This window comes from Eretmochelys imbricata, chromosome 9 (assembly GCF_965152235.1).
Source record: "Eretmochelys imbricata isolate rEreImb1 chromosome 9, rEreImb1.hap1, whole genome shotgun sequence".
Lineage (NCBI taxonomy): Eukaryota > Metazoa > Chordata > Testudines > Cheloniidae > Eretmochelys > Eretmochelys imbricata.
In genome coordinates, this window is record NC_135580.1 from 11,791,090 (window position 1) to 11,816,494 (window position 25,405).

At 42.4% G+C, this 25,405-nt stretch overlaps 1 protein-coding gene across 1 annotated transcript in view; it reads right to left on the minus strand.

The window, feature by feature from the left end:
* Nucleotides 1–24,909, minus strand: part of LOC144270636 (mitofusin-1-like) — a 74,233-nt gene extending 49,324 nt beyond the window's left edge. Inside the window, 10 exon segments of the mRNA XM_077827242.1 lie at nt 5,457–5,592; nt 6,936–7,057; nt 9,983–10,023; nt 10,025–10,128; nt 17,732–18,661; nt 18,993–19,124; nt 21,128–21,235; nt 22,091–22,159; nt 23,203–23,529; nt 24,784–24,909. Of these exon segments, the coding sequence (XP_077683368.1) occupies nt 5,457–5,592; nt 6,936–7,057; nt 9,983–10,023; nt 10,025–10,128; nt 17,732–18,661; nt 18,993–19,124; nt 21,128–21,235; nt 22,091–22,148 (1,631 nt within the window). The 5' untranslated portion in view covers nt 22,149–22,159; nt 23,203–23,529; nt 24,784–24,909.
* Nucleotides 24,910–25,405: the final 496 nt, after the last annotated feature.

Sequence of the window (25,405 nt, forward strand, 5' to 3'; positions counted from 1 at the left end):
ATAAACTACATTGGCAAAAGTACTTATATTTTGGTATAACTGAATCTACAATAGGATTTTTGTCAGGAAAAAAAAGACACCCACCCCTCTCACACACAAAAAGTCACAACCTTAACCAACATTACTATACCAGCAAAAGTTTTAGTGTAATCCTGGCCCTAGACTTCAAGACAGAGACCGCCTTTTACTCTGTGTTTGTTGTGTGCCTATCACAATGGCACCCTAATCCTGACTGAGACGTCTAGGCACTACCCTAATAAAAATAACATGACCATAATAATAAATTCAGCTACTTTTCAAAAATTTTCATTCCAAGGTAAAGTCTCACAGTCAAATATGACCACTCAGATCTCTTTAAGGTAAGGTTTCAGAGTAACAGCCGTGTTAGTCTGTATTCGCAAAAAGAAAAGGAGGACTTGTGGCACCTTAGAGATTAACAAGTTTATTTGAGCATAAGCTTTCATGAGCTACAGCTCACTTCATTGGATGCATTCAGATAACCTTCTCAACTGGAGGATGGCTTCCACAATAAAATGTGGAAGATCTAACTTGTCTTTTCTTTTTTAAATTGTAAAATGCATTTCTCTAACAGTAATCTCAGTTTATTTTAAGACAAAATTCCTCTTTGTTAGATGACGGAATTTAGCTCTAATCCTATTTTGGATGAAAGACGTAACACAGACATTTAGGGCATGGTTACACTAGAAACTTCAAAGCGCTGTCGCAGGAGGCTCCCATGGCAGCGCTTTGAAGTGTGAGTATGGTTGCGCGCGAGCGCTGGGAGAGCTCGCTCCCAGCGCTCCTGGTAATCCACCTCCACGAGGGGATTAGCTTCGAGCGCTCGGAGCCTGTTTACACTAGCGCTTTAAAGCGCTCTGATTTGCTGCGCTTGGGGTGATTTTTCACCCCCCTGAGCCACCAAATTAGAGCACTATAAAACGTAGAGTGTAGCCAAGCCCTTAGTAAACTTGGCTAACAGGTCTGTTTATTAACTCAGTATACTAAAGGGATTCAAAACGCATTCTCAGCTATGTCCTACTTTACGCTAGCCTTCCACTCATCACTCATAAGGAATTGGGGCTTAACTATTAAGCAACAGAAGGAATCCTGTGTAGACACTCATGATAATCAGTTTCTTTTAGCTATCATACCTTAAAGAGTGGTTTAACACTCAATAGACAGTAGTCTGAAAATTTATTAGAACACGCCTATTTGCCAACATAATTCATTCAAAATACAGCACTAAAGTCGAATTTTCACCAGCTTGTCGCTCCCCATGCCGTAACCCCTTCAGCCCTTTGCAATGGCAACTTTCTGTCAGGCACCATACCTATATGTTTCTTCAAGTTGTAATTCTGTGAAATTTCAATACCTTGAAAAAGCTATTTTTTTCTACCTAGTCAATTAAGTATTCCAAATGCAGATAAGACTGAATTTCAGAAAGTCTTACACATATACTTCACTTTACCCACGAGTAAATCCCATGTGCTTCATAAGAACTACTCATATAAAGAAAGCTAAGCATCTGCAGGGATCAGGACCTTAAGCTTGCTCTTCACCATTTATAGTGACTTACTGTTCTACATTTCACTCACAGCATACAGTGAAAATAAGTCTTATGAACTTCATCTTCATATCTGCTCAAATCCAGTTTCTAGTAGTCATGCACTGACATGAAGCTGCAAAATTTGGCTTACTAACATTGAATGGGAATGCTTCAATCCAAATAAAATTTTCAGTGAAAGTTTTTTTTTTTTAAAGTCATTACAAGTTTTCTAATAATATTAAGTTTTTCAAACCCACCCCCAATCCCTACCAACATCTAACCAACATTTGTACTTAAATACCTGAAAGTATCCCTTAAAATGTTTAATATTTTCCTCAGTATGTTAAGTTGAGGAGTTGAACTATTTCAAATCAATACGTACAGAGCCTGTTGTTGCAGTTACCTGCCTACTGCAGTATGTATTAAAAAAGTAAAACTCAGATGATCACTAACTGCTCATTATTATTATTTCCCAACACTTGAAAATGTTATTTTTAGAACAGAAGAAGAGTACTAAAAGAGCATTTTCTTCCAATATTTTGGGAATGTTACCTAAATGGGGAAGACGTTCTGCAACCAAGATTTGTAACCAGCATTCTTCCAAATTAAGTGAGAGTTAACTATGAATTTCACATGATCCCAAATATTCATACTTGTTTGTAAATCACATAGCATATAGTGTTATAACAAATAATCATGACTAACTTCACACTAGTTAGTCTTTCCACTATCTTGAAACTTTATTTTCAAGATATCCCCCCATTTTCTGCTGATTTCTCTCAGTTGCTTATGTATGGAAACACAGGCAATCAAACTTTTCTTTGTTTTTCAGGGTCATCAACTTTCAACACAAACTAGAATCCTTAAAAGTGTGAGGAAATTAAACAAACAAGAACACCACGAAGTTAAAGCAGAACTGTGGGAAGAGGATGGTGGCAATCTCAAAGATACTCTTCAGTTAAACAATGGCGCTACACAGAAGAATCACACTATGAAAAGTTTCATGGAAATAATTAATCATTCCATTGAATTTTGCCAGTGGAAAGCATGTGACATTATGTACATAATTAAGCTGCAGTTATAGAGTAGGATGGAATCAAAGGAAGATGCAACAGTGAATAGACAAGTGTGTAATTATATTACATTAATGCCTATGTTAAATGCCTTTTTTGTTTTAGTCTTCACCAAGAAGGTTAGAACTGATCGGACTATTCACATAGTGACTATCAATGGAAATGGAATAGGATCTGAGGCTATAATAGCGAAACAACAAGTTAAGAATTACTTAGGCTATGTATACACTAGCACTTTTGTTGGTATAACTTATGTCACTCAGGGGTGTGAAACCCCCCCCCAAGCAACATACGTGACACTACCAGAAGTGTCGGTATAGATAGCTCTATGCGGCAGCAGACTCATTCCCGACAATATTGCTACGCCGCTCGATGGGGGTGGTTTAATTATGTCAACAGGAGCTATGCCTCTGTAAGGTGTCTAGTGTAGACATGGCCTTAGACAAGTTAGAGATCTTCAAATTGGCAGGACCTGACGAAATACATTGTAGAACACTTAAGGAACTGGCTAAGATCTCTGAGCCATTAGCAATTATCTTTGAGAACTCATGGAGGACAGGAGAGAACCTGGAGGACAGGACAGGGCAGGGCAAACATAGTACCTATCTATAAAAAGGGGACTAAGGACTGCCCAGAGAATTATAGACAGTCAACTTAACTTTGGAACCCAGAAAGATAATGGAGCAACTAATTAAATAATTAATTTGTAAGCACCTAGAAGATGTTAAGTAACAGTCAACAAGGATTTGTCAAGAACAAATATCAAACCAACTGAATATCCTGCCTTAACAGGGTAACAAGCCTTGTGGTTGGGGGAAAGCAGTAGATGTGATGTATCTCAACCTTAGTAAGTCCTTTGTTTATGGAATGGTCAAGTGAAACAGTATCAAACAATATAGCCCAGAACAGTGTTTCTCAAATGTGGCCACCATGGCCTTTTCTTGTAGCCGCAGCCACAGGGCTGTGATTGCGGGGGAGGGGAGCCAGGACGCAAAGCGGCGGCCCCTCTCGCTGGGCTGCCAGCAGTGGCTGGGCCCTGCCTCCCTCCAGACACACACACACACTTGAGGTGCAGGCAACTAGTGAATTCCCCACTTTCCCAGGGGTAGGGGAGGCAGGCTTCGGCCACAGGGCTTTGGGCTGGCAGGCTCTGGTTCCAGGATCCGGACCCAGACTTGCTACCCCTGCCATCGTACCTGGGCCCCACTGCCTCCCTGCCCACCTCCCCATCCAGGGCTTAATTTGTCCCAGGGCTTGCTGAGGCTGAGTAAGTCTGCTGTGAGAAGTGATATTAACAAACATACAAATATCACTTTTCACAGCAGAAGACTTACTAGCTGGCAAGTCTTGCGGGGGTGGGGTGGGGAAGCGCAACTGAAAAAAAGAAAAAGAAACAAAAAAATACAAGAACATGCAAAGTGCCTTTTTGTGTTTCTAGTCTGTTTAGCTCCTGTAAAGAATAAAGACAACTATAAATTACTGAGTCTGAAAAAAACCCTACATAAATAAATTACAAGGATTTGGACATGTATATATATATGTGCATATTTATTTGTTTTTCCTAAAGTTTATTAAGTATTTTAGGAAAAATTGTCAGCGCGGCCACCAGCAAGAGTTGGTGGCCGCACTATGAGGCCACCAAAAAATTTGTTGAGAGACCTCCCTGGCCTAGAGGAACTACTCTAAGGTGGGTGCACAACTGGCTGGAAAACTATACTCAGAGTAGTTATCAATGGTTCACAGTCAAGCTGGAAAGGCATATCAAGTGAGATCTCAAAAGGATCTGTCCTGAGTCCGGTTCTATTCAACATCGTCATAAAATTATTTGGATAACAGCATAGGAGTACATTTATAAAATCTGCAGACAATATCAAGCTTAGAGAGGTTACAAGTGCTGTGGAGGACAGGATCAGAATTCGTAACAAACTGGAGAAATGGGATGTAATTAAATAAGGACAAATGCAAAGTGCTACACTTAGGAAGGAACAATCAATTGCACAAATACAAAATGAAAAATGAATGCCTAGGAAGTAGTACTGAAGAAAAGGATCTAGGGTTATACTGGATCACAAACTAAATGAGTCAATAATATTACAATATGACCAAAAAAGCAAACATCATTTTGGAATGTGTCAGCAGGATTGTTATGAGCAAGGCATGAGAAGTAATTCTTTCATTCTACTTAGCACTTAGAAGGCCTCAACTGGAACACTGTATCCAGTTCTGGGCTCCACACTTCAGGAAAGACATGAACAAACAGGAGGAAGTCCAGAGAACAGCAATAAAAATTATTAAAGTCTAGAAAACATGATCTACAAGGAAGGATAGAAAAAACAAAACCAGTTTAACCTGGAGAAGAGAAGGAGGAGCAGGGGACATGACAACAGTCTTCCAGTATGTAAAAGATGGTTATAAAAAGAGAGAGTGATAAATTGTTCTCCTTAACCAATAAGGACAGGACAAGAAGTAATGGACTTAACTTGCAATAAAGAGATTTAGGTTAGACATCAGGAGAAAAAATTCCTAACTGTAAAGGTAGTTAAGCAGTGGAACAAAATTACCTAGGGAGGTTGTGGAATCTGTGTCACTTGAGGTTTTTAAGAGTAAGTTCGACAAACAGCTGTCAGGGATGATCTAGATATTACTTTGTCCTGCCTCAGTGCAGGGACTCACTAGACGACCTATCAAGGTTCCTTCCAGTCTTACATTTCTGTGATTATATTGGGAACAAATCATTACAAGGTGTTATGCAAAATCCAAGCGCATATAACTTGAAGACATAAACACTAAATCTTGAAATAGAAAATCCAATTTATTTTGGTAATTAAGTTCATTACCTGCCAAAAAATGCAACTTTCATGTGTCTCCGTGAAAGCACCTCACCGATGTCTGCCAATTTGTTTTTATATGCCTGTATTTTCACCAGTTCTTCTTTAGTTGCTACATATTCAAGTTCTGGGTTCCTGTATGTTGCTATACATAAGAAAAGATTATTACAAAAGGAATCATGAGACCAATTTATGTTCTAAGGCATTAGCTATGGATCAACACTATGTTATTTAATATATGCCACCAAAGAGCTATCTACAATCTCTGATATTAGTCATTGTCATTTAACACTAACATTTAACATGCTCAAATAAATTGGTTAGTCTCTAAGGTGCCACAAGTACTCCTTTTTATTTAACATTGAGTCACACTAGTGAAACACAAAGTTGCTAATTGCATGTCATACACCTGCAGCATCTCTCTTTTCTAAAACATAAGAATTTAGGAACTGGAATAAGTCACAGCAACACACTGGACTAAATTTGCTAAGTCATTGGTATCACTTGTCTCCTGCTTTTTTGACCATTCCTTGTGATCCCCTCTCCTTCGGGGGGTGGGCAGGGCAGAAAAAGAGGAGGAATCAACCCCATCCCATAAACACTATTTATTTTGGAGCAGGTCTTCACTGCAGAGTTAACTTGGGTGTTTGGCACCGAGGATAGCCTAGCCCAGTTATCAGTAGCCACCCTTGAGTTACTGGGTCCATACTGGTGCTACACGCACTCCTATGTGTTGCTAGGACTTTCGGGGGGCATATCCCATAGTTCTTTGTGCTGCAGCAGGTTGATCTGTGCAAGGATTCTTTCCCAGTGAATTGTGGAAGAACTTGCTTCTCTTTCTGGGCATAAGGGGGGAAACCAGTCTTCCAGTGCTGTATTATCAGCACTTTAAGTGGTTTAGCATGCATCCTCACTGCCAACTGACTGGATACCAGCCCGAGTGAAAGCCTTACTCTGGCTTTTGCCTACAGCCCTAGAAGAACCAGCTATCCCAGACTGCAAACATCACCAAACTCTGCTCAGAAGTTTGTATGTGGGAACAGGCAGAAGGTTAGGGGAAATACTTGAGTAAAAACCCAGATTAACTCTACAGTGATGACATACCCTCAGTGTTGGCTAGCACAAGTAGTTTAATTAAAGTCAATGGAAGCCACAGGTGCTTAACAGTTCTGAAAATCAGCTTTTATTTAGGTGCCTGTCTTTAGGCATCCAAGTTTGAAAGTGTAGGTTTAAGTGACATTTCCAAGATTATACAACAAATGAAGCTGAGCAGAGAATAAACTCTAGGTTTCCCAACTTGATGCACCACACCATCTTCCCTTGCAATACTTGTATATATCCTAAGACTCTGACACTGAAGAATGTATAACTACAATTAATGTATGTGTTACCATAGTACCCAAAGACCAATAAGGATCAGGGACCCATTGTGCTATTTCTATACACGTACAAAGACACAAGGTCCCTGCCCCGAAGATGAAAACTAACCTTCAACAAAACTTGCTCCTTCAGTGACATACTCCAGCAGTTGGTTAAAGATAGCAGTAATTGTCTTTTTAGCCAGCACAAAGTGCTTCAGGGGAGAGGCAGTAGTTTCTGCCATTATGCAACTGTAAGAGAAATTATGTACAAATGACTGAAACACTCTCTAGAAATTACAAGTAGGAAACAACACATCTAGTTCCCTCTCAATTAAAGTAATTGAAACGTAAGTTTTAAAAACAAATACACCAACTTCAAAGTTAGTTGAAATCGGTTTTACTGTTCTTTAGGCTTTCTAATCTAGCAGCAATAGAAATAGCAGATTACGAAGAGAAAGAGAAAATTGTGATTTCTAAAATATCTTCTCTCCTGTCCTAGAAATACATACATTAATCTACTTTGTTTACATAAAAGCTTATTTACATACATACCAGAAAGAAGTTATTAGATTTGGTTTGGTACAGCATAGTTAGTCAGCTCAACAAATAATTATTTCAGGTTGCTGGCTAGAACACACTTTTTTAAACACCTGGTTTGGTTCCATCCACAGCGACCAGATTATCGAGAAACAGGTTTAGCTGGAACTGCATTTAAATACGGTACCTTAACTTTGTTCTGACGCCTTGTAGCTAGAACCCTACAAGTGAAAGATTCACTAGTTCATCACCAATCCTAGCCTCCTAGATGCATATATGCCAGAACATCTTGTACCCCTTTGCCCCCCCGCAACGTGGCTGCACGAGCAAAGAGCTGAAAAAAATCAGGCCACATCTTCAAGACGTTTCCCCAGCTCCTTTCTTTCCTTATGCTCAAAAATATAAATAAATTCATGGGCCAATAACTGATAATACCTCGCTCACCTTGTCTCTTTATGGGCCACTGTCAGAAAGTTTAAAAACCAACAGTGACGTTTTAGGACCTTAAAAACAAAAAAGAAAGGTTTTGCAGATCTTAAAACTCACGTTTCTCCTGCTTTGTCATCAGCTATGTAGACTTAAACTTCCCCCTGCAGGGTTTGCTGCTCTGTGCAAAGGGCAGGACAGCCACTTGATGAAAACGACTAGAAACAGCAGGGTAAGTGACTAGCTTCTCCCCTCTGCCCGTGGAGGGGGAATGCACAGCGGGACAAGCCGGGACACGAATAATCCGCTCGCTGCTAGCCCCGAAAGAGGGTCGCTCGGCTAGGAGCGAGTTACACCAGGCTACGAGCCCGGGGCAGGGAGCCACGGACGCAGCCGACCCCAGGACCGGGAGAGCGGAAAAAGGCGGGGTTCCCACCGCCCCGGACAGGAAAGTGACCGACTGGCGGGAGCGGGTGTCCTGAGGCGCACGGGGCCCGGCGCCTGGCCAGAGCCGCTCACTGCCGCGCGGGGGGGGGGGGGGGGGCCACGAGGGGAGGTCGCGGTGCCCCGTGTCCCTACCACCACCTGCTCCCTCCAGCCCACTTACAGCGCCCCGGGTTCGCTCGCTCCCCCGTTACCCAGCAACCGCTGCGCGCTGCGGCGGCCCGCCGCACCTCCTTGCTCCTCACCCCGTGCGCGGGGGCGGTGGCGGACATCACTTCCGCTTCCTCTGCCCTGAGCGTGCCCCCCGCGGTAGGCCGGGGTCGCCATCTTTAACGAGGGCAGGGGCCTGAGGACGACCGGAAGTGACGCCTAAGGGAGTCGCTGTCTTTGTTGAAGGCAAACTCCCTACGAGAAAGCCTCAGCACCGTCTGTACTGAGGGTCACAGGAGATGGAGGCTCCTTTCTTCATTTAAAATGGAGGCTAGTTACCCACCCTCCACCTAGCTCCCGCCAGGGGAGGAGGTTTTAGCACCATAACACTCCTTTCACCCTCCCACCCCCTGGGCTGCATCACTCCCTCCTTCTCACAGCAGAGTCTGGCCCAGGCCACCCGAGCTGGCCCCTGGGGCTGTAACAGACTGTTGCCCAGCCCGCAGCCCTACCTCAGCTCCAGTGACCTCGATCCCTCCCCCCGCCGTGGCTCTGCACACCAAGCTCCCCGCTGACCACCACATCCAGGGTGATCACTGCATGCTGCCATAAGACTCGGTGTTTGATTCTAGACCCGGGGTTCTCAAACTTTTTTTTTTTTTTTTGCCCCGCGGACCACTTGCAAATCGCTGAGGGTCTCGGCGCACCACTTAATGATCTTTCCAAATGTTGTTTGTACCGTTAGCTAACTCTTATAAAGGGGTTTGGATAAGAGCACTATATAAAAAAAACCTAATAACTTTTTTTGCTCTACAAATAAAAGCACACATCTCATATTTTAATATCAGTAGTCTTACCTTTCTAATACAATGGATGTGCCCTCTCTCCCCTGCTGCGACAGCCCCGGACCTGGGGCTGGGAAGGAGGGCTGTCTTTCCCCAGCAGCCACAGCCCTAGGGCTGGGGAAAGTCGGCTCTTTCTCTGGCCCTGCACATCCCAAATTCCCCGCACCCCCTCTTCTCACCTCACTGCCCCCTCCCCCCAACCCTTATTCCCCCCAAGGCCACCACTTCACCATACATGTGCATCTTCTCCAGGGTCCAGGCCCCTAATTAGTGGAGCCACGCCTGTGCGGCTCCACTAATTAGGCAGGTGGCCCTTCATTCTCTCATGTGCAGCTGCCCAGGCGCACACCTTAGAGGGAACTATCTGCGGACCACCTGAATGGTGGTCTGCGGACCACAGTTCAGAACCTCTGTTGTAGATCATAAGTTGTCTGCATCACTGCAGTAGTGCCAGCCCCAGAAGTTCAACACTCATCAGTCAGACTCCAAAAAAAAAAAAAATGATGTGGTTTTTAAAAAATTGTCGTTTTAGGTTTGTCTTGATTTTTTGAACCCTCTCAGCCCACCCTGAGTTTATGTGACAGCATTGCCAACCTTTGCAAACGTATCAAGCCAGGCAATTCTGGCGCTCGCTGCCTGCTTGACAGTGCAAAGCTTCCAGCTTCTTCTGAAACATTCCGATTAATTAATCTGCCTCTCTTCCCCACCTCTAAGTCCCTCTGCCAAGCAACTAATTATGCAATCCCCCACGTAAATTCTACCTCATCCTCACCTCATGCAGCACCTTGGGTTCTTTCTCCTTGCCCTCTCCCCCCCAAGGCCTGCAGAAGCATCCTCCTCTCTCCATTCGTAGGCCTTTGGAGTGCGTGCATAACTCCAGGGAGTTCTTCATCCCCTCCCCACTTCCCAGGACAGACACTGCAGAGATGGAGAGGGCAGTAAAGGAGAGAGCAGAGTGACCCATTGCACATGGAGCCAAGGGGGGGTGGGAGGGGGGAGGCAGTGGAAAGAGAGAACATAGCTGCCCTGTCCTGGAGATATTGGATTTCTTCTGCTCCCTTCCACCTCCATTCCTTTAAGAATGTTGTCAGTTGCACCCTCTCCCTGCTGCCCTTCGCAAATATCTTCTTGACTGCCCCAGGAGCCTGACAAGTGGGGACTGGGGAAGAACTGAACTCTAGGAGAGGGCTGGACCTTCTGGTGTTGTCAGGAGATTGGCTCCAGCCCCAGAAGAAATCGTTTTACTTGAAGAAATTATGGGAGCTGGTAACGCTATTCATAGAGTTTAAGGCAAAAAGAGATCATTAATTAGATGATCTAATATGATCACCTATATATCACAGGCCATTACATTTCACCCAGTTAACCCTGTACTGAGACCAATAACTTGTCTGAATAAAGCACATCTTCCACAAATGCATCTGAAGATATCAAGACGACAAATCCACCATTTCTCTCTGTAATTTGTTTCAATCATTCATCACCTCCTCACTATTAAGAAAATGTCTAATTTCTAATATAAATGTCTGGCTTCAGCTTCCAGCCATTGGTTCTTGTGCAGCCTCTCTCTGCTAGATTCAAGGTCCTGTTCATACGTGGTATTTTCTCCCCCGGATGATACTTATACACTAATCAAGTCACCTCAATCTTCTTTTTGATCAATTAAACTGATTGAGCTCTTTAAATCTCCCACTGTTATTTTTTCCAGCCGTCAAATAATTTTTGTGGCTCTTTTCTATTTTGAGCCTCTCCAATTTTTCAACATCCTTTTTAAAATATGGACACCAAAACTGGATGCAGTAGTCCATTATCGACCATACCAATGCCATATGCAGAGGTAAAATCTCCTTCCTGCTCATTACTCCCCTGATTTTACATCCAGTGATCACATTAGCCCTTTTTGCCACAGCATCACACTAGCTCATGATGAGGTGCTTGTCCACTATGATCCCTAAACCCTTTTCAGTCACTGCCTACCAAAATACAGTCCCCCATTCTGTAGGTATAGTCTGCATTCCTTGTTCCTTGTATACATTTGTATTTAGCTGCATTAAAATGCATTTTGTTTGAATGAGCCCAAATTACTACGCAATCCAAGCAACTGTGTTTGTAACAATGTTGTCTGGGATGGTGGGGTGTTATTTATAATGCAAAATGCAAGACAGTACTCAAAAGCCTACTGGTGCATTGAGACCATTGCCTATCCTATCGACCAATATTGTCTCATCGATTCCTTGTACTCCCCAGTCTGCCTGTCTGTATCCACTTCTTGTCTCTTGAGTAATACTTAAGGATTGTAAACTCTTTGGGGCAAGGACAATCTTTTTGTTCTGTTGGTATAGTGCCTAGCACAATGGGTTACTGGTCCATAACTGGAGCTCCTAGGTGCCATGGTAATACAAATAATTTTTTTCATCATAATAAGTAAAAAGCAAAATGACTTCATTAATTATTTACTTCATGTGGCACAAGATTGTTTACTTCATGTATTTTCAATAACTAACATTTAGCTTTGTTATTTCCTACAATTCTGAGATGATTGAAACCTGTATTCACTACAGTGATGTTGGTTAGGAATGTACGTGTGTGTGTGTGTAGGGGAAATCCTGTGACATTTCTATATCAGCAAAAGCTCTAGTGCAGTCACAGTTATACTGGGATAAAAATGCTTTTCCCAGTATACCTTATTTTTCCTCAGGAAAAATAGTATAAGCAATACCAGCAAAAGTACTCTTACCGGTATACGCTGCATCTACACTATGAAGGTTTGCCAGTATAGCTAGAATGTTATAGTTATATCAGCAATCCTTTTCTAATGTACACTAGGCCTCAGGTTTTATACTCTAGTATTACCATACAACTAATGTAAACAAATTTTCAAAAAATTACATCACTGTGCATCTTTCTTAGCATACTGGTTTCATTTGTTCCGTATCTGTCCTGCTGACAATACGATAATCCCTTTAAAGTTGCTATTTTCCACCTTTCAAACGGACTTGTATCAATGACAAACTGAATATCCTAACTAGAAGTCTTCATCCAGATATCACTGAATTTTGTGCTGTTTAGATTTCATTTCACCTACTCTTACTCTTCCAAACTCCCAGTCCTTGCAATCTTAGAGAGAAAGCTAAAATGGAACTATAATAAAACATGTAAAACAAGCCACCCCTTTGGAATTCTACATACTATCAGCACCAGCCATAACTTAATCAAAGTCAGCCATACATATGAATGACAAATCCCAAAAACAATCTTCTCAAAGACTAAAGAGCACTGACAGGTCTTTACATTCTATACATCAACTCACAGACTGTAATGCAAACAACCAGCACTGAGGGTGTTCATGGAGAACATACACTGTTTACTGCAATATTGCCAATAGGGATGTATTTTATTGAAAGTCTTGTAATAATTAGTGCTTTTCTTAAAGCCCCAATCTTGGAGTTATGAGCTTTCATTTAAAAAATATTTTTAGCCCTCCTGGTTGAGGCGTTGGAATACACGACTTGTGTGTAACCAGAAGGAAGGGGATAAGAACCAGATATGTATTATTTTTAAGTCAATCTCAATTTTGGGGAGCTCAACTGAGGGTTTTTGAATGTTTTGATTTGGCAATACCATTACTCACAGACACAAACACGTCCCAGAGGTGTCACTCTAGTAGACAGGTGACCACATAAAAAAAAAAAAATCACAACAGGATTTGGCACTTTTGTTTGCAGCCTCAAAAACACCAAAGACTAATGGGAACTTAATTCTCGTCTCACTCTTAGAGATGGTTTCTCTCGACCAGGGTTGAGGTAAACTGTGGGACCATGGGGGTAGCGAGGACTATCAGTCTCCAGGACCTCTAAGCTAGCTTTCATGAGCACTAAAGTCACTTCAAACACTAAATTTATTCTCTTCTTCAAAACTCTGGACTTCCATTTTATAATGCACTTCGCATTTGATATATCAAACAGCTCCTTTTCAATCTGTAACTATCTTGTCATAATAAAACAGCTACAGATATATTATTCCCCTTCAGTTGGAAACTTGAATACTTTCCCCAACAGCTGCAAACATACTACTTAGCCTTTTGACTTCCCTGCAGATACTAGTCTATTTATCTTACTATCTTCAATCACCGTATTCTTCCTGCAGCCTGTAAATCCACTCACTAACTCTCCTAGTTTCTGCTCCTGTTGACCTATAATAGCACATCACCGGTTCGTGTTAACTTCCTTTCATCTTCTGAAAAATATTGAGATCAGAGTCAAATCTTTTACCTCTATTTTATTCCCTTGCTTATAAAATTTCCACCTAACAGGAGCTTGGATCTGCCTATCTAGTATGCATATGATCCTCATCAGTAGTATCCAAGAGCTTCATGGCCATTAACACTTCCGTGAGGCAGGTAAATTTTATCTCTATTTTACAAATGAGAAATTGATACCTGATATGCCCTGTGTAACTTGCCAAAGGACATCCAGGAGTCAGGAATTATCGAACCCAGGTCTCCCATGTCCCACTACAGTGCTCCATCCACTAGACTATCTTTCCTGGGTGATACAATGTTGCTCTGTACAAATGCACCCATTTCTTCCCCATCCCAGCAATCCTATGCACCTCTTCACATACCACACGCACATACCCCTTCCCCCATTCCCTGAAAGGTCCCACATCACAGTGGCTTCTCCTCAAGAGTTTATCAATGCCATTCTTTGAGTCACTAAGATGAAATCAAAGAGAGTGACAGGCATTCTCTCCTCCAAGCACCACCTCCAAGGATGAAACTGATTTCCCAAATCTGAACCGGGCACAAATTCTTATCTCCATTTTACGCTACCAGCAAGGTGAGTGGTATCCAAAATACCTCAATAGCCCATAAAAATATCACTGTAGTATTGAAACTGATTTAAGCAAGCCCATTAAAACACGAAATGGGATTTCTGTCATACACTCTAATAAAACCATGTTAATACAATAAAGTCAGGACAGGTCCAATTTATTCTTAACAGAGACTGCAGAAGCAAGTTAGGCATCTGACTTTAAAGTAAATTAAAAGAGTCACCCCAAAATCTCAGTGCATCCTGATTTAAAACCTGTATCATATTCTTTAAGAAAAATAAAGATCTGTGATCACAGACAAAGCCAGTGTTATAAACTACATAGACACCCTGACTATTTATTAATGTCTATCTTTACTCAAGTTACCAAGCACGTTCCTTCTAGGTATGCCAACTCCCTGCCACTACCAAGATATTTGAAAAGAAGTTGCATTCTCAAGCATATTTTGTAATTTATAGTTGAAACAATAGTATATAAGGGGAAATTTATTATGGAGTACTTGTTTTTTTTACAGGGCATCCAATCATAAATGTGTAATAGAAATCAATATCATTTTAACAAACTTTGAAGGTGAATTTAAGGAATTCAGTGTCTAAATACATGCAAATATACCTTCTGAATAGCTAGTTGGTGTTTGTTTTTTAGGAATGGTACTTAAAGAAAAACTTCTAGAAATATTTCTAGAATGACATGTATTTGAGACAAGTAAGTTCTGTAGGTTGAAGAGGGCCAATTTTTATCTTTTAACTGTATAAATTCAGCATGTAAATCTGGCACAACTTTGTGCAGAACTAGTAACAAGGATCTCATTCTTACCACTGCAGAGAAATATTTTACACATGGACTGTATTTATACAAACTTACATGGACAATTTCTTACATTACAAATTTACAATCAATACAGACAGAAACGTAAAGTCAACCACTTAGTTGCTGGCTATTTTACCCTTATAGCTTTCACAGTCTAAGCTCTCTCTCTCCTCTCATGCTACGTCTAAATATTGTTCAGGTCAGAAATATGGAATCGGAATGAATTTATAAGGAAGATAACATGAGGATGGCAGTGTGCAATCTGAAACGGTTTGTGAGAAGTTTTCAAAATGACTATTTATAATGTACCATAATAAAGATTTAGATACAGAAGAGAGGAATTTTAGAATTTCTGGAATTAGAGCACATTCCCTCAACCCTTTCAACAATGTAAAGCTAACTATAAATCTATGGTTCAGTCTTGCTATAACTGAAATCAATGGCATACCCCATTTTAATAAGAGTTTAATTAGCGCCACAGTACTGCCAAACAAATCACTCCTTTGGGTACGTTCTTAGGTGGATCCCTAAGCAGCTTCCTTTCTCACTATCCCTTAGAATGTAATATAATCTCTATAGGCAACATTTGTCAGCTGGGTGCATCATAAGGAATAGAAACATGGGACGGCGGAGTGGCAGATAGATGGAAAAGAGATAGAAAAAAAGGGGGAGATCTGCGGCAGTTATGGGGAAAAATGCGACACTTGTCAGGGGAAGGGATAGCGGTGGGACAGTTCCACAGCTAAAAGCAAAGCTGGGATCAAACAGTTGACCGAGAAAGGACAGCACAGTGTGAATGTGGGGCTAGGGCAAGAACACTGGCTAAGAGAGGTCAAATTTAGGAATTTGTTATGGTGGAGGAAGTAGGAGGGCTTGTCAGTGTAGCAGGAGGAATATAGGGTTGGAGGCTTGTTAAGGGAAGTGCTAGATGGATGCTTGCAGAGAGGCCACTTTTTAGAGCATACATGTCTTCAGTAGCCCAGTGAACTTTACTGAGGATGAGTATACTCACTTAGCTGCTGAGGAGGTTAATGTGTGTTGGGGAATCCCATTGAGAACAAACACCCCTGTTTGCTAAAGTGTAACAGTAAATTAAGTAAAAAGAAAAGGAGTACTTGTGGCACCTTAGAGACTAACCAATTTATTTGAGCATGAGCTTTCGTGAGCTACAGCTCACTTCATCAGATGCATACCGTGGAAACTGCAGCAGACTTTATATATACACAGAGAATATGAAACAATACCTCCTCCCACCCCACTGTCCTGCTGGTAATAGCTTATCTAAAGTAATCGTCAGGTTAGGCCATTTCCAGCACAAATCCAGGTTTTCTCACCCTCCACCCCCCCGACACAAATTCACTCTCCTGCTGGTGATAGCCCATCCAAAGTGACAACTCTTTACACAATGTGCATGATAATGAAGTTAGGCCATTTCCTGCACAAATCCAGGTTCTCTCACTCCCTCACCCCCCTCCAAAAACCACCCCCATACACACACAGACTCACTCTCCTGCTGGTAATAGCTCGTCCAAACTGACCACTCTCCAAGTTTAAATCCAAGTTAAACCAGAACATCTGGGGGGGGGGGGTAGGAAAAAACAAGAGGAAATAGGCTACCTTGCATAATGACTTAGCCACTCCCAGTCTCTTAAATTAATAGAGACTGGGAGTGGCTAAGTCATTATGCAAGGTAGCCTATTTCCTCTTGTTTTTTCCTACCCCCCCCCCCCAGATGTTCTGGTTTAACTTGGATTTAAACTTGGAGAGTGGTCAGTTTGGACGAGCTATTACCAGCAGGAGAGTGAGTCTGTGTGTGTATGGGGGTGGTTTTTGGAGGGGGGTGAGGGAGTGAGAGAACCTGGATTTGTGCAGGAAATGGCCTAACTTCATTATCATGCACATTGTGTAAAGAGTTGTCACTTTGGATGGGCTATCACCAGCAGGAGAGTGAATTTGTGTCGGGGGGTGGAGGGTGAGAAAACCTGGATTTGTGCTGGAAATGGCCTAACCTGACGATTACTTTAGATAAGCTATTACCAGCAGGACAGTGGGGTGGGAGGAGGTATTGTTTCATATCCTCTGTGTATATATAAAGTCTGCTGCAGTTTCCACGGTATGCATCTGATGAAGTGAGCTGTAGCTCACGAAAGCTCATGCTCAAATAAATTGGTTAGTCTCTAAGGTGCCACAAGTACTCCTTTTCTTTTTGCGAATACAGACTAACACGGCTGTTACTCTGAAACCAGTAAATTAAGTACAGATTTAAAAGAGTGAAAATAGAAATGTGTTTTCTTTTCCATTTTTCTTATCCAGAAAGAGCTGCCTTCCTGTTCTTCATGTCAAACACACATACCACTACATGTTAGCAGATGGAATGACCTTTAAAATGGCTACTATAACATGCAACTCCCTCCACGTGACTGGACAATCATCTTTTAAATATAGTTGTTCCCTGCCCGCCCAAGCTCTAACACCAGGAAATTCCCAAAAACAAACATACCAGTCATTAAACATGTTTTGTTGGGGGAAAAAAAAAAAAGTCAACCGGCATTACAATTATCCACTGTAGAATCTCTATTACAACTGTATTTAATATTACCATACAACACAATGGAAAATACATTTTAATTCTAATAAATTGACTACAGAAGAAAAAAACATCAAGCTGTCTCATGTATCTGAAGGTGACTTATAAGATCTTTTTCATTTCCAAACCTCATTAAGCAATTGGTACACTTATGAGGCAAGTCTGCTGAATGCCTGAAATCCAAATGAGTTTTAAGGTCTTCAATCTGTCCTGTTGAATATTCACAATATTGACACAAATAAATCCCTTCAGATAAATGAGAATTTAAATGCTTGCAATATTCCAACATACCTGAAAAGCCTTTCCCACAGTCATCACAAACATGGGGGAATATTTTGGTGTGTTCAATCGCTACATGTCTGTTGACATTCGTATGTAGCCTACTCCTAAAGCCACACACTTGGCATACAAAGAAGTTTTTGCATTTGTCAAAGCTAATTTTGTTTATGAGGCTGTATTGTCCACGCTCCTTGTTGCTATAGCTATCACTTAACTCTATTAATCTACATGCATGCTCATTCACCACATGGCTATGCAAGTCTTCTGGATCATTGGTTTCATGCTCACAAAACTGACACAGATACTGTTCATCACAGCTGTGTTCCTGGAAGTGCAGGTACAACTCACTGCTTGAGGAGAACTGCACATCACACTGCTCACACCAATAAAGATGGTCATTGAAATGAGTATCTGCTATGTGCTGACTGAGGTTCTCAAATATCACTGTTTTGTAGTCACAGTATTTACAGATGTAGGGATCCTCCTCATGTATTTTTACATGTTCAATCAGCAGAACTTTGCTGGAGAAACTCTCTTTACATACTCTGCAGACATTGGTATCTGTACATGTCTTATGCTTCAGGATCATATGCTGCTTTAAATCAGAGAAGTACTTGCTATTAAACTCACACAGCTCACACTTGTATAGGCCACTACTGTTTGCTCTCAGCAAAGGCCACTTCTGCTGAGCAGTGATATTCAAGGCCTGGTTCTTCTCAAAAAGTTTACAGCTTTCAACAGGTATTTCTTCAATGTCTTCAACTTCTAGCTTTTCAGGTGAAACAGTTTGCGTCTCTATATCATGAACTTCTACAGCATTAACTTCTGTAGTCGAAATTTCTATGGTTTGAATATCTATGGGTTTCTCCTCTTCAGTTGGACTGTCACCAAATATAGGAGACTCACACATGTCTTTATAAATTCCATTATTAGCACTTTTCTCTACAAGAGAAAATAGAAGATACGAGCCATAGTTTAAAAATAACAAACTAAAAGTTGCAGAAGGGTCGAAATATTGCTTTTCATCGCCTGTAGCAGTTTACAAAAGAAAAACGCTAATATTTTCCTCAAGCCACCGAAATCAAATTTCTTTTCAATAAGGAGACCAGCTAAATGAAACACCCTTACACATTTAGATCTATCTATAAATTTTCTTCATGATCAACATTTTCTATTACAGTTACATTGAAAGACAACACACACACACTTCCCCCAAATTCAAAGAAAGTTTTTCAATACCCATGAATTTCTGCAAATATACCTTTACAATTACCTTTCTTTTTTGGGTCTGTAAAGTGCAACCCCATGACATTCGACTGTGCCCCACTCCAATGAGATGTCCCGGCATGCACTGGGCTGCCATCATCATCAGTATCTAGGGTCTGTGCAGGAGCATGGAATCTACCTATGAGGATAAGGGAAGTCTGGTTTTCTTCTCTATATCCCAATGTTCTCTAAAAATTTCTTTGTAATATGATGACACTGTGGACACAATGTAACCCACTAAATTCTACGATCAAAATACCCACCCCTACAACATTATGGCCTTCATCTTCTCTGTGCACTGGTAGCCAGACATGCAATGCTTTATCCTGATTCTGATGTAAGGCTGCTGAAATCAAGATAAAGCACGTTGTATTGGGACCTGGTAGTCTCTGTAGGCTGCTTCCTCACATTTAGGAGAAGGGCAGCTACAATCAACTCTATGTCAATCCTGATCAAACTATACTCACATTATTTTTGTTTTATGTCATGCAGAAGATCAGTCCTTAGTGTCCAAAAATAATACAAGTGCACCCAGGGTTAATACTATCTAATAATGAAAATAGCATAGAGTCCTCTAGGTTTGAAAATTGAATCTTGATTGGCCAGCATAATTCAAAAAAGAAAACCAGACATTTTTAAGATTCCTAATGTTTAACCTTTCATGTTTATTAAACTTAATAGAGGGGATGCTCACTTTTCTCCCCAGTAGGTAAAAACAGCACACCTGACTTCCAATAAAAGTGCAAAATTAATTGTCCTCCATGTAATAGGGTAACTTTTGTCAGCTGATAAAAAACATTCTAACACAGCTGGGTACCAAGGAAGTTGAACTTTTTATATATTTTAAAAAGCGAGTCTATGCCACATTAAAAATAGTTATCTTAACATTCGAGACTGTGCCATATACCAGTGGTTCTCAAAGCCGGTCCGCCGCTTGTTCAGGGAAAGCCCCTGGCGGGACGGACCAGTTTGTTTACCTGCCATGCTCGCAGGTTTGGCCAATCGCGGCTCCCACTGGCCATGGTTCGCCGTTCCAGGCCAACTGCTTCCCGCAGCCCCCATTGGCCTGGAGCGGCGAATCGTGGTCAGTGAGAGCCGCGATCGGCCGAACATGCGAGCACGGCAGGTAAACAAACCGGTCCGGCCCACCAGGAGCCTTCCCTGACCAAGTGGCGGACTGGCTTTGAGAACCACTGCCATATACTGTATTATGTATAATCTGATTGAGTTAAATACCATTAATACATAATTTTACTGAGGTTTTCCTGTATTGTGGTATAAACTGAATTGTTTGCTCTACACTACGCAGCTTTTCACTAAATGTCTGATAATGGAGTTTCTAATTATTTATTCCAGAGTTCCATTGTTTTCTCTTTATATATGAAATATGTACAAAGACCTATGTGAGAGCTCTAGAAATTATTTATGCCCAGATTAACATTGACCAACAGATTCAAAAGCTAATAAATTTCTCTCTCCGCAAACAAGTTTTAGCAGTAAATAGCTATAGCTGATTATGCGGAAAAATCTTTTACAATCCTTTTTAATTTTAAATTTCTAAAGAGGCAGAGCAAAAGTTATTCCAATGCTTCCAACTGCACAGTCCTTCCTATTCCAATACTTCAATTATAATGCTGGAGATTCAGTGTTAATTTTATTGGAGAGAGAAAGGAAGTGTATCCTTACATTCACTCCATCCTATACTTCAAGGGTAACACTAAGTAGTGGGCACTTGTATAATGAAGTTGGTCTTTAGATGCCCAAATCAAATAGTTAAAAGAAATTTCTGATAAAGCACCCTGTTCCATCTGACTCCAATCTTTCTTTACATTATTTTGACACCATTCAACAAATGTTTTAACTTGTGAAGTCCAATTGTCGTCATAAATACCGGGAACTGCCAGGCCTCCAATATTTCTATATTTTTATTAAAATGTTATACCTTATTGAGAAATAGAATTTCAAATAAAATTATTTAATAGCCTTCTGCCAGTCTTGGAGAGTGGAAAATTAAATGTACTTACATAGGAAAGTTGTTGCATTTTTTTGCATTATGTTGCTGCTTTTCTGGACAGAACTTTGATACACCTAGATAAGTGTTTGTCAGAGGAGATTAATAATATACTAGGAAGGTAATCTTACCTCTGTTTTCCGAAAGTTTAATGTCTGGCTGTTTCATAGAACAGACACTATAGCAGTGATCAGAAAAGATTCCATTGTTGTCTATATATTTGCTTACACCTGAAGAATCTAGGCAGAAAAAGAAAAAAGTGTTTAAACCACAAGTTGATATAGCAACACATACCTTTAAAATACACACACATTTACCTCAGTGGTAACATCGATGTTTCTTAGACAGCATCCAAATTTAAAAGACCACGGATGGCCTAATACTAAAAATATTTAGCATTTATATAATGATTTACATCTTCAATGCACTGTACAGACATTAATGTTTTTTAAGAGCACTCAACATTAGTCTAACTCTGATCCAACTGAAATCAACAGTAATACTCCCTGACTTCAATGGGAGCAGAGTTAGACCAACACTTTTGATAATCTCCCCTAAACATCTGTGTTAGTAGCTTTGCCCCCATTTTACAGATAGGGACGCAGAAGTTAAGTAGCTTTCCCAAAGCCACTGAGGAAATGGGGAACAGCAAATGACTAGAGAAACATTAACAATGGCTGGCTTAAATGGAACAGTTTTAAAATTGTTTAACAGTGGTGTACTCATAGGGAACAGAGTAGCAGCCATGTTAGTCTGTATCCGTAAAAAGAAAAGGAGTACTTGTGGCACCTTAGAGACTAACAAATTTATTTGAGAATAAGCTTTCGTGAGCTACATCCGATGAAGTGAGCTGTAGCTCACGAAAGCTTATGCTCAAATAAATCGGTTAGTCTCTAAGGTGCCACAAGTACTCCTGTTCTTTTTTCAAAGGAACAGTGTATGTTCACATGAATGTATTTGAATTCGCCTCTTAGTTTATGAGTCCTTCACAAATTCTTGCATTTTAGTTTTCCAGGAAACAAGAGAGGTTTATTTTGAGGAAAGTTACAGTAACTTACACACTGAAGTGTCAACAGTTCAAGCTATAGACTCACCTGAGTAACGTGAAGGATGTAAAGTCTTCCTTTTCCTCTTTTTAGGATGTTCATTCATTTTGCTTCAGCCTAAATCAATTAAAAATGACAATATCCAAGAACTGGTTACACCAATTTTTGCTGGTTTGCAATCATGAATCAGTGCTTAAAGATTAATTATTAATCTCAGTACACCAGCAAAGCACAGAAACAGACTCCCCAAAAGCTAAATTCCTTATCACAAAAATTAAACTAATGTTCAATTCTGTGTGAAATGACACTAATCTGCAAGATAAAAATTCATGTTCTGTCCCTATTTTTTTTTTTTTTTTTGGTTTAAGTTGAATGAGCATGGAGACTGAACTACCCTCTCATCTGTAGAGGTGGATGCATCCAATCAAGGCACAGACACACCACTACAGCAGAATGAAGAACGCTGTACTGCAGCTTCCCAAGCTATACCTGGTTTTGAGGTCAGAGCAGGGTTTACCACTTTGTGGCCTCAGACACCCAGGTATGACCAGAGGGCTTGGCTTCAGTGAGGCTGCCATATGGGTACTGACATCTGCTCATATGGAGCTACCAAAAGAGTCAGGGCCATAGTTTTCTTTTTAGATATATTCACTGGTGCTGGGTGACTACATTATACTTAATGGGTTTCAAAAGTGCCTAAGGCCACATCTACACTAGTGAGCTTACAGTGTCGCAGCTGTACCAATGCAGCTGCGCCACTGCAAAATCGCTCATGTAGCCGCTCTACGCCAATGGGAGAGAGTTCTCTGGTCAACATAATAAAACCACCTCCACGAACAGCGATAGGTATGTTGGTGGAAGAAGCTCTCCTGCTGACATAGTGCTGTCCACACTGGCACTTCTGTTGGTGTAATTTATGTCACTCAGAGGTTTTTTTTTCATGCCCCTGAGCAACATAAGTTATACCGACAAGAGTAGTAGTGTAGACAAGCCCGAAGCACTAGTCCCATTGACTTGTGCTTCTTAACGACATAGGCTTTTTTGAAAGCCCCAATGTCTCTCAAGTTACCATTTTTTGCCTCCCACCATCCCGAATAGTTTTGTAATACTGTGACAGAAACAAGTGCTAAGCACACACACACTACACTCTGGTTTCATACCTCATTCCTTGGGATAGAAGAGTAATGGAGTTCACCCCATAAGGAGGGACGATCAGCACTTTGAGTCACTGTCAAGTGGTCGACATGACACAGGAAGTGGCATTTTTAGAGCCAACTCCTGCCATCTTTTGTTGGAGATTACCCCTGAAGTGGGCTTTTTGGGGGAGACTCTGGAGGACTTCTCCCCAAAATGCATAAAATGTTTACATGTTGAAAAGACTAAAAAGAGCCCTGGCCCACCCAACTTACTAGAGGTAATCTTCAATATCAGCAAGAGGACTAATATCTAAGAAATTGCTATACAACATCCAAATGTGGAGAAAGTATCTGCAAGAGAAAAACGTAAGTTATGCAGCAGTAATATTTTAAAATCCTGAAAGCATGGAGTGCAAAATATCAGAGTAAGAAGTATCCCAAATACCGACAAATACAGGGAAATCAGAGATCAATCAGAAAGTAATATAAAAAGTTGGGAGTCATACAAGATATATATATCAAAGGGGCTTATTTCAACTTCTGCAGAAACTTGTTGCCTTTTGCTGCCCCTTATTAGCCTACAACAGACAAACAGATGGAGATGATTCTTGAAATAGCTGTGACATATTGGCCATCAATAGAACACAGCCTCCTTTGAGGTGAAATCTCAGAACACATCATATTCTGGGTCTTCCTCAGCGTCAACATACATATACAGGGCCTGACCCAAAACACAATGTTTTCCCTTCTAGGCAGTGACACCAACTGTGGCCTGACTAGTCAGGAGGAAGAGGAGCTCACACAGAAGTGGATTCTGAGAACAGATTAAGGAGGAAAGAAACAAACAGCTCCATATTCTACCTCAAAAAGTTGGGATCACTAGAGCTAACAGCTCCAGATGTAAATGGGAGGGGACAGGTAGGACATTTTTAATGAAAACCCACTTTGTCTCGAACTCTATTCTGCTGGTCTGAAACAACCAGCGTTTGTGGGCCTCCCGGGGCCTATTTCCGCAGGTTTTGGGGGGAAGGTGGCTGGAGAAGGGGAAGTCAAGGCTTTTTTTTGGGGGGGGGGGTGTTTGGAGTCTACGCCTTAATTGGCCTCATGAAGCGGTTACCTAATGCGGGGTTTTCTTAGACATGATTGTACCGACACGCAGAGAGCTTTGCTAGGAGCCTTGCCGCAGACCTAAGCCAGAAGCTGCCCCCCGCCACCCCATGAGACACAGCCCCCCAGGGTGTGGGGGACAATGAAAGGGGGGGGGGGGGGGACAAGCTTGCCGGGGGCTGCCACACGGCAACCCGCGGGGCCGGGAGGCTGCCAGCGGGACCTGAAAGTCCCCAGGGAAGCCGGGGCCGCCGGGGAGGGAAGGCGCGCTGCCCTGCGCGGTTCAGCGGGACTTTTAGAGCAAACGCGGCCTGGCGGGCCGGGAACGGGGGCCCGTGGGGAGGGCGATGGGGCAGCGGGGGGCGGCGTTGGGGCCAGAAGCTGAGAAGAGGGGCTGGAAGGGGGGGGAGCCCAGGCGGGGCCATGGGGACGGAGGAGTCCGCGGTTACTCCGGGCGGGCGGGCCGGCACCCCAGCCCAGCCCGCACCCCGCGCTCACCTTCCGCTCCGCGCCCTACTGCAGGCCCCAGCCGCCGCCGGAACCGACCGTGGCCGCAGGGGAAGGGGCGGGACGGGGCTGGGCCCAGGCGCAGCCACTCTGTAGGCGAGCCCCTTGCGCCCCCTGCCGGCACCGCCGCCTTATCGCAGCCAGCGGGAGGAAAGCCGCGCAGGCTGCTGTGGAGTGAAACCCGCCCTCCCCCTCCCAGGTAACCGCCAGGCCCTTCGCCATCCCGGCTGGGGCTACAGCCCTATAGCTATACCCGCCCTGGGGCACAGCCCTATAGCCATATGTCTCCTAGGACCTCAGCCCTATAGCCATACCCCCCCCCAGCCACTCCCCTCCCCCCGGGGCCCTAACCCTATTGCCATATGCCTCCTGGGGTCCCAGCCCTATAGCCATGCCGCCCCATAGCCATATGTCCCCTGGGACCCCAGCCCTATAGCCATACCCCCCCCCAGCCGCTCCCCTCGCCCTGGGGCCCTAACCCTATTGCCATATGCCTCCTGGGGCCCCAGCCCTAAAGCCATGCTGCCCCATAGCCATATGTCCCCTGGGACCCCAGCCCTATAGCCATACCCCCCCCCAGCCGCTCCCCTCGCCCTGGGGCCCTAACCCTATT